Below are 10,749 nucleotides of genomic sequence, written 5' to 3' on the forward strand. Positions count from 1 at the left end.
CCAAGGGATATCCAAGGTCTTTTAAATATTTTTATACCCATTCCCTGATCTGTACCTTTCCACATCTTTATCCCAGAGGTCTTTTGAAAGCTCCTTGGTGCCCATGGTTGAGTCGTTGCTGTGAAATGCACCACTCAGCAGAGGAAACCTATAGGAACAGCTGATTTTATTCTGAAATAATGAGAATCACTACAATTTAACACAGGTGGAGGCTAATTAACTTGGTGTGTGATTTTGAAAGTGATTGGTTACACCTGAACTAATTTACAATTGCTTTTATAAGGGGGGTGAACACTTATCCAACTAAGATATTCTAGTTTTGTAATTTTAATTAATTTTCTGAACTTTGTAGAACTAGTTTTTCACTTGGAAGTTGTGGGTTACGATGTGTAAATAAAGGTGGAAAAAGTCTGATTTAATGCAATTTAATTCCAGGCTATCTTTCTATTCCTAAAACTCTCATCATGTTTGTACGTACGTATGTATGTATGTATGTATGTATGTATGTATGTATGTATGTTCCCGAAATACCTCCAAAATGGTACACGATAGTGCAAAAATTTTAGGGCCACCTTACTTACCATTCTCCTGCAGTGTGCAGTATCAAGTTTCGTTCAAATCGGGCAACAAAAAATAATTAAAAATTCAATTCCCGATTCATCAAGTACTCTTCGGGAGAATTTGATCAATGCAAACAACCTCAGCGGTATAGTTCGCTGGAGCTATCTTTTTTTTTTTTTCTTCAAATGATTTATTTAAAAATCTCAAACATTTAGTATAGCCAAAGAACGATTTATTTTTAAGCATAAAATAAACATCGCCATTTTGATCGAATACTTACGTGTTCATCGATATATTACTAAAACTCTCATCTTGTGTATATATATATATATATATACAGTATGCATATATATATATATATGTATATATATATATATATATATATATATATATATATATATATATATATGCAGTATCAAGTTTCATTCAAATCGGGCAACGAAAAAAATTATTTAAAAATCAATTCCCGATTCAGTCAAGTACTCTTTGGGAGAATTTGATCAATGCGAACAACCTCAGCGGTACAGTTCGCTGGAGTTATCTTTTTTTTTTCTTGAAATGATTTTTTTCATCAACCTCTGTCACAACGGGAACCCAACGGGTTCACGGGTCGTTTAATATGGCACCAAAAGGTGAAAATTTTGAAGGGGGATGTAGACTTTCTAGAGGCACTTTATATTCATCTGGATTTCGAGACAACCACACATCTGCAATCACATTTTTCACATGATTTGTTTTTGATTTCTAAAATAACTTTATATTTCACCAACTGTAGAACTCTGTCGATTCGGTATTTTAATCAAATCTTCATTTGTAGGTTTCACAACTTCAGAAGAAAACTACTCCAAAATTGAAAACCTCTAATTTCTGTGTTGTAATACATCCTTACTATAATTCATGGACGTGTGTGTGTATGTGTGTGTGTGTGTGTGTGTGTGTGTGTGTGTGTGTGTGTGTGTGTGTGTGTGTGTGTGTGTGTGTGTGTGTGTGTGTGTGTTACTACATCGGATCAGCAGGACCCCAATTAGTGCAGAGGGGTTTTTATCTTTGCCCATGCTTGGTCTTGGAGAGGGGGGTGGGTGGGACATAAATTCTGAATGTAAACATGCATTATGTAGTGTCACTCCAGGTGGGAGAGAGTATTGCAAGGCCCACCCTTTACAGTACAGCAAGGTACAGTATTCCTATCCCCATGGTTTCCAGTGCAGTGAGGTATGTTGAATTTTTGGCAGTGAGGGTATATTTTGAATTGCACAGTTGAATAAGGATCATAACCTAATACCGCGAATACAGGGTCCATGAGGTTCGACGGTAGTCATAATACTCATAGCAGTTTTAAAGTGACTTGCCTAATGCGACTTCTATTGCTTCCTTTTGATGAGAGTAGCCATATTGCTTGGAATACGTGTTGCTATTCTTAATTTGTTTTCAAGTTCAGTGATAAAGGCTACCGACATACAAAACTGAACAAGATATCACCACACAGGCCTGATCTGGCCGGCGGTTCCCCATGCCTAATTTGAGGTCTATATGTGGTACATTTAACAGTCGGCACTAAATGCTCATGCATTCCAAAGTTTTGCCTTCATAACAATGAAATTGGAACTTTCCAACTTCTGAGACTTCATTGCATGTCTTTCTGAACACATTCATCTTACTTGCTTGTTTCAGTGCTTCCTCCCCTCCTACCTCTCCTCTTTTCCTGTTTGTTCATACCATTGATGTTGACCCCACTGTCACCTCTACCTTGCTCTTCCATGAGTCTCATTCCTGAAAAGGAAAAAAGGATTCAAGTGTAATGAGAGATTGTACAGATAGCACCTGAAACCAAAGTTTATAATTCAAATATATTTAAACAGTTAAAATATAATTAAACTTCTGTGGCATATTAAACGCTACGTACATTATTGGATGAACATGAATGTTAAAGTTGCAGCAAAGGGATTGTCCATTCATATGCCTTTTCTTCAGGACCTGGAGAAGTTTAACGAACTCATCTTTGAGGATTACTCAAAATTCATTCATGTGGAAAATCTGTATGAAGAGCTTATTCTGCAAACGGTCTCAAAAGACATCTTTCAGGGTGAGGCAGAGTTGGTTTTTCTTTGGTTTGTACATTTTGTCATGTTGAGTCTGAGTACAGTGAGAGCCTAAAATGAAGCTCATCAGAGAGCAGTTAATAATAATAACCATCATCATCACCATAGCTGCATAAAAGACTGATGAGAGTGGCCATGTTGGAGAAAATGTAATGTAAAGACAAATTCAACAATTCCATTGTTTTGTCTGCATTTTTTAAAAACTTGTAAAATACAGACTGTACCATCATCTTTTTAACATTCAGTTCATATAAGGTATAGAATGCAGGGACATAAATATTTGCAATCCCCTATCATGTACCACAATCACAAAACAATATGCAGTATGGGTTCATCAAAACCAACACGAAGTCAGTTTTAAACAACTATATCAGATCCCATGCCATAAACAAGACAAAATGGTTGGCACAGGATCTGGTGTCATTTTAATTTGCAAAATAATTTCTGCAAATTTCCTTATAATTGTTTTTTCCATATTTATATTCAGCTTACCAACAAATTTTGAGGGGAGACAATGCAGGTTGTGCTAGTTAAAGAAAAGTGTGGCATCACCCTCTGACTCGTCCTCAATTTCATCATAAGCCCACCCCCCCCAACACTTCCTCCACATAGCCATACCTTCCCTCAATCTTCAATTGTCTCTTGCTTTAAAGAAGAGCTCATGCCTAAAACATCGCTTCATCTCTGTTAGTGTGGTTGGCATACCTCTGTCTACACTTGGTTGAGAGAATTTGTCAAAAGTCTCGCATATTTGGCATTGGTTCAGTCATTCAGCTTTACATTCATGGCCTCCGTTTTTTTTATTGTTTTTTCTTTCTTTCTTTCTCTTCCCTTTTCATCCCCTTTGTTCTCTGTCCTTTTTAAAATCCTTTTTACTTTAGTTTATTTATTACCTCCACCACTGAAGGTGGATGGAAGTTTTTCACCCCTGTGTGGTTGTTTGTGACAAGGATATCTCAAAAAGTTATGGACGCATTCAGTTGAAATTTGCTGGACAGGTTAGGTGTGTGACAAGGACTAATTGATTTAATTTTGGTGGAAATCCAGATCCCGGAGCCTGATGGGAGCATTAAAAAATTTTCAGTGATTCTTCACCAACCATTGAGAGATTGGGCCAAAAACGGTACAGAGCATGATATTTCAAAAAGTTGTGGACAGATTATGATAAACCTTGGTGGACACGTTGTGTAAGTGACAAGAACAAGCCAATTAGATTTTAGTTCAGGTCTGGATCCAGCCTATCAGTGGAATACAAAACGTAAACTGTTCAGCCTGGTGGAAGTATGCGCTCTTCCAAGTGCCGTTCTAGTTTATCATCTGTTTCACTCACCCCATTTTTTGCTTCTTGTTTGTTTTCCCTATTATTCCAACTTTTCTCCCATTCCCAGTCCCCTTGATGTTTAACTCCTATACCCCTTGAACTCCCTTCAGTGAGATGTCAAAATGAGTCATTCCGACCCCACATGCAGTTTTGATGGATGCATGTCTGACTCACTCCCACCCTATATCAACTTTGTTGCGATGAAGGGTTGGTACCCAAAATGTCAGCTTCTCCTTTCTTCATACAGTGTTAGCATACTTCAATTGACATTCAGTTGATTCCATCCCTTGGATAAGGGATGTATTTGACTAATCTCCTCAATCCAGACCCATACGAAAGAGGTGTGGAGGTCAATCATGGTTATTGGTATATTTTCGACCAATTTTGTCCTATCCTGTGCCTGGAATGTCCTATCCTGAAGAGAGGATGATCACCTGTCTGTTATCAGCTGAGCTCAAGCGTTTGAACATCGGTATTGCAGCACTCTCTGAGGTTCGGAGACTGGGTAGTGGCGAGATCATGGTGGGTGGTTATACCTACTATTGGTCTGGTTGCTCCAATGGTTACCATGCCCAAGGAGTTGCTGTAGCTGTGTCCATTAAGCTAACTCCAATGATAATTGAGGTAACACTGGTCAACGAGTGTATAATGAGACGAAGGAGTCGTCGCTCCTTTGGTGTCGTTTCCCTGGTCTCTGGATATGCTCGGACTGAGGTGAGTGATCTCACCGTAAAGGATGCATTCTATGCCACGCTCAAGTCTGTGGGTGATCAGTGTCCCAGGTGAGATACTCTTCTCATCTTGGTGGGATTTCAATGCATTGACTGGAACTGATAGGGATGGTCATGAGACATGTGTTGGTCCCCATGTGTCTGGAACTGTGAACCAGAATAGCACTAAGTTCCTTCACTTTGCAAGAAGTCATGGATTTCAGGTAGCTGGTTCATGGTTTCATCGCCCACAGGCTCATTGCTGGACTTGGTGTTCCAACGTTGGCGGTGTGGCAAAGGAGATTGACCATGTGCTCGTTGATTGTCGCTGGTGGATGAACCAGAACTGCAGAGTCTACTGGAGTGCTCAGTTCTTCAATACTAACTACAGGCGTGTAGTAGCAACTATGAAGTTGCAGCAAAAAACTGGGAAAATGGTACCATTCCAGCCTAGGCTGGATGTGAGGAAGTTCAAGGATGAGAGGGGAGCTGAGGAGTTTGTGTACAGACTGAGTGGAGATTTGGAGGGGTCTGGGTGCTTTGGGGAATTTCTAAAGTTGTGACGTGCCTTCAAGACCACCATCCTTGATGTTGCTGGTGGATGTCTTGGAACTCACCGTGGGGCAAAGAAGAATTTTGTCTCTCAAGGAACACTGGATACCATTGACCAGAGTCGCAGTGCCAGGCTTAGTGGCAGAGCTGAGCTTTTCAGGGAGTTGAGGTGTAAAACTGTATGTGCACTGATGGTGGACAAGGAGGCTTATGTGCGAGAAATCTGTGAGCGGGTCGAGCATCACCGTTGGCCAAGTGAGTCTCTTCCTGCTTACAGGGGAATTTGCGCATTGCGTTCCTCCAAGCCCATCCCTCGGTGTACTGCATTTAGAGTGGAGGGTGGTAGGCTCTTGACAGAGGAGTTTGAAGTGAAGGCCTGCTGGGCTGGTTACTTTGAGCAGCTGTACCAAGCTGATCCACCAGCTGTTGAGTTGGATGTCAGTAGTGTTGCTATCCCTATTGCTGACCCTCCAACCAACTGTGATCCACTTTTGTTTGTCGAAACACAGGCTGCGGTGAACCGGGTGAAATGGGGTAAAGCTCCTGGGATCTGCGGCATCCATGCTGAACTTCTCAAGGCTGGTGGAAATGCTGTACACATGTTGTTCATGCAGCTCTGTGCTCAGCCTGGAACACAGGCATCATCCCAACCGACTGGAAGAGGGGCCTTGTCCCTCTCTGGAAAGGGAAGGGTGATCGTCATGACTGCAATAACTACCGAGGGGTGACGTTGCTCTCAGTTCCAGGAAAGGTCTTTGCATGGATAATTCTTGATAGCGTTCGCCACCATCTGCTTGAGCACCAGTGCCCAGAGCAGTCAGGCTTCACACCAAAGTGGTCAACGATTGACCGTATCCTTACTGTTCGGGTCCTCATTGAACGCAGACGAGAGTTTCGGCAGGGGCTGCTTGCAGTCTTTGTTGATCTCTGCAAAGCGTTGTATTCAGTGAATCGGGATGCCTTCTAAAGAATTCTTGGTCTTCGTGGGGTGCCACCGAAACTGATCAATCTGATGTCTGAACTATATTCTGGTACTGAGAGTGCAGTGATATGTGGCGATACCATCTCCAACTATTTCCAGTTGTTCTTAGAGTTTGTCAAGGGTGTGTTCTGGCCCCCACACTTTGCAAGCACTTGTATGGACTGGATTCTGGGGAGGATGTTGGAGAGATCAAGCTGTGGTGCATCATTTGAGAATGTCAAGATCTCTGACCTTGATTTAGCGGATGATGCAGTCATCTTTGCGGAGACTCTGGATACCCTTTTGGGGGCCCTCGATGTGCTGAATGAGTAGTTGGAGCCGCTAGGATTATGGGTTTCCTGGGTCAAAACTAAGATTCAGGCTTTCAATGACATCTGGATGCTGATATCTTGTCTGTACCTGTTTGTGGTAAGGATGTTGAGGTCACGAAGAGATTCATTTTCCTTGGCAGTGATATTCATGTCTCTTTTGGCTGTGAGCCAGAGGTCAATGGACATCTGGGGAGTCATGGATTCACTGGATCATGGGGTGTGGCGTTGTTGGTACCTGTGCAGGAGAACGAAAGTCTGAGGCTTCAGGGCCTTGGTGCTTCCAATCTTGCTCTACGGATGTGAGACTTGGACTCTGACAAGGGATCTGTCATAGACTCAATTCCTTTGGTACCAGGTCTCTTCGGAGAAACCTTGGCAGTCAATGATCGGACCTTGTGTCCAACGAGTGGTTGCTGAGAGAGACTCAAATGAGATTTGTTACCTGTGTAGCCAGTGAGCATCACCTGCGGCTGCATGGACATATTACTCGTTTTTCCTGACGCTGTTCCTGCTCACCAAATGCTCTCAGCAAGGGAGCCTCGTGAGTGGAGGAGGCCATTGGGATGACCACGTGCCTCGTGGTTGCAGCATATTGATCAGCATCTCAAGGAAATGGGAATGGGCCAGGCATCTGCCTGTGGGATCTGCCAAGCCCCTGGAGTACTGGCAGAAAGTGAACGCAGTGATGCGCTGCTCCGGCGCACCCCCCCCTCCCCTCCAGACCCGACCTGGCCTTTTCTGCCAACATTGTGTCAGCAGTTCTCAATTGGGTTGAGGTCTGGGCTGTTTCTAGGCCAAACATCATACATGTAGTCTTTTACCTTGATTGGGAGAATGTACATCAATACAGTTAAAAAGATGCCTGTGCAGTACTAATAATACCATGTGGCATCAAACTTCTTTTGAAACTAATCAAAATACATTTGATAGTAATAAGCAATTTGGCCATGTGGCAAGAAGCATAATCCTTTTTGAAAATGTAGCATCTCCAAAGTGAAAAGTTGCTTTTAACTGCTCTTTGAAGAATTTAATACAGTCCTGAGCTTTAATAGTGCCAGAATAAAGGTGACAGTGATCCACCCCCATGCAATGCGCATGTCAAGCAGCACTTTCACAGTTACTTGACCTGCACAATGAAAAAAGTGATACAATAACTGCAGCCCAATCAAACATGGTCTTGTATCTCTCTAAATATATTGTCATGCGATTTAAATCATTACTTGATGTAATTCAGGGCAAATTATGACAATATCCATGCATTCCCCACTTCACTGGTACAGCTTGATATTCTGTGCAGCAAGTAGAGATGTATTAATTTGAATTTGAATTGGTGATGTAATAAATCAATGTAATGCTGGAATATGCTCAAACGAGCCAAGAGCAAACCCTTAATCCATGTTTTTATTTCTCTCCCAAACCCACCTGACTTTCAACTTGCATCTGGAAGTTGTCAAGGCAGCAGCTGTGCAAAGCCGGCACAACCTTTATCGAGACAGCATAGTCTTCCTTGCAGACTCAGACTTCAATCTCGCAGCACTAGGTGAAGATCCCAACATTGATTGGCGTGCCATGCTGGAAGCCACATCTGTTGAAGCCGGTGAAATGACGAACGATGTGAGCCGGCAGCAACCAGAGAAGCAGAGTGTTGTGCATGAAGGAGAGTGTGACTCGGTGAAGGAAATGGCAGAAGCGGAAGCAAAAGATGAAGAGCAACAAGCGGTGGTTTCAGAAGACATTGGTGCCAAGAATGAGCCAAAGGAAGTATATATAAAGGATTTTCCAAAAGAGGAGAAAGAAGACATGGCTGCTGAAGGAGAAAAGCAAGGGTTGCTGCAAGAAAGGAAAGAACCTACAGAAGAGGTCATGCCAGCTTTAGTGGATGAATCTGGAATATCATTGCCGGTAGCAGAGCAAGGGAATGTGCCACAGGTGCTGGAAGAAGACAGGCTTTTAAAGGAATATGATGAGACGGATGCAACAAATATTCCAAATACCAATGAGGATTCCCCAACAGTGGGGAAGGAAAATGAAAGTGAAGAAGTAAGTAATGGAAGCAGAGACGAGTTTGAGGAACAGAAAGATGAGATTGAGCAGTCACAAAATGAAGTGAAACACAAACAGAAAGGGGAGGAAATACACGTTATTGCAGAAACAGATACTAAAGATGAACAAATCGAGGAATTGTTGGACCAACAGAATGGCTCTGCGAAGGACACAGAACAACAAGGATGTGCAAAGTTGAATGGTGTTGTAGTGGAAGAAATGGATGGAGAGCAAGAAACTATTACTTTGAATAGAATGAATATGGAGGAGGACAGGAAACAAAAAGAAAAACTGGAGAAAAAGGCAGTGGAAGAAAGTGAGCAGAAGGGGAATTTGATGGAGAAAAAGACAAATGCTGGAGAGTCGCGGGAGAAGCAAGAAGGGACTGAACTATCTGATTGCCTTCATGAAAGAGAACCCGTTTTTGTGTGAACAACCATATGGATATCTCTGCTGGTTTTGATGATTTCAGAATGAGCAACATAGTGTTCTTTGAACTCCTGGATTTCAATGATCAGTTGAAAATTATTTCATGTTCACTTGGATCAATATGCCTATGCACCCACTGGTTTTCTCACCATGTTTGTTTCTTCTTGCCTGATGATGCTGGAGACCTTTTAAAAAAAAATTTAAATGGCAGTTTTCTTTTACCAAAAAGCCTTACCTTATTCGGTTGCCTTTCTTGCAAAAGCTTTTCATTCGTATTCGTGCCTTTAGAAACAGCTGAGAAGTTTCTAATTATCTGGGATGGACATCACCGAATTCAGTGTCAGAGGCACGGTCAGTGATTAGGTCTTCCACACACCGATGCACAAAGTGTTCATTGTCACTCGTGGAAGGAGACCCGTTTTAATTTGCTCCGTAATGAATGAGCTGACCAAATAGTGAACCAAAGTGATCTTATAGCAAGGAAATATCCTGTGGTTAAACTATGCTGAATGCAGATCCAACATTATACTTGGTCACCAAAAGGTCTGAAATGCTTTTTTTCTGTAATGGTGCAAGTGGTGGTGGCACTCCCAGGCAACATCCCTCTCACAGACGAACATCGTCATGTCACGTTGCGTTTAATGTCGACTGCACTGGGCCTTCAGTTTGGTGTGTTCACAGGTTTTTTGTGAGTAATCACAGGACTCTCGTTGCCGTAGCACTGCTCTCGTTGGGAAAGCTTATATGATGACGTAACTTAATATGGGAGCATGCTTCCACTGGCTATAGCTTTGAATCGCAATACTTTGGATATCATGCCCTTGTGTATTTATCCTTTGCATAATCATCCACCATGCTCTACACTGTGTTGGTGCTACTGAAGCAGTTTCTTGGCTATGGTTAAAATCCTGGATGGGTTGCCATTCCAACGCAGTTATCTTTTGGGTTCAACATTAATTCTCTGGTGTTGTTTTATTACCCTAATCTCAGTCAAGCATAATGTTATTGTGCAAAAGGAGTGCACCTTATAAAGAGAGCACAGTTTATAACTTCATTCCGTGGGCACGCTGAGTGCCGTAGCTATGTTGTGGACAGGAAACCCATACACACCTGCATTCCTTGAAATTGGTGTGTGAGAGTTCACCTGACTGTTAATGCATCAATGGTGCTGGGTAAACACTGCTGGACAATCGCTTATGTAAAGTATGTGGAAAATAAAGAATTGAATTGTTTGATTGTGTTTATTAATGTTATAAATCCAGCTTTTCACTTTGCACGAGTATTGCAATGAGTCGTCAATAAGTGTGCAAGTATTCATTTGTTGTGTATCCATGCCGCAGTGATTGAGATTGTTTGCAGTAGTGTTTCTCTATCTCTATCAGTCTCCACCACTTAATCTATATCTCTCCTCTGTCTCTGTCTCTGTCTGTCTGTCTCTCTGTACACCCACTTCCTATGGGAGCAACTGGAGGGTGGGGTTGGGGGGGAGTGGGGAGGGAGATGGTTTGGTGGGAGAAGGGGATCTTGTGTGCCTGCGCACCATACGGATAATGTCCTTGTTTCATGACCACAATTTTTTCCCACGTTGTTGAGGCATTAGCTGGGGGAGACTTGGCCTGAGTCTTCCACGAACCAGCTGGCCAGACCTGACATTCGACTGAGGTTAAGGCAGGAATTTGTAATTTGTTCAGGGTGCCACCAATAGCTCACATACTCTTCATGAAGTACGCTGTGGGATCTT

General features: G+C 42.3%; 1 protein-coding gene across 1 annotated transcript in view; it reads left to right on the forward strand.

The window, feature by feature from the left end:
* LOC147013040 (protein Niban 2-like) overlaps positions 1 to 10,240 on the forward strand; it is a 218,053-nt gene extending 207,813 nt beyond the window's left edge. Inside the window, 2 exon segments of the mRNA XM_085854496.1 lie at positions 2,533 to 2,644; positions 7,984 to 10,240. Of these exon segments, the coding sequence (XP_085710622.1) occupies positions 2,533 to 2,644; positions 7,984 to 9,011 (1,140 nt within the window). The 3' untranslated portion in view covers positions 9,012 to 10,240.
* Positions 10,241 to 10,749: the final 509 nt, after the last annotated feature.

Source organism: Eptatretus burgeri, chromosome 14 (assembly GCF_056783735.1).
Source record: "Eptatretus burgeri isolate ZD-2024b chromosome 14, Ebu_testis_v1, whole genome shotgun sequence".
Classification (NCBI taxonomy): Eukaryota; Metazoa; Chordata; class Myxini; order Myxiniformes; family Myxinidae; genus Eptatretus; species Eptatretus burgeri.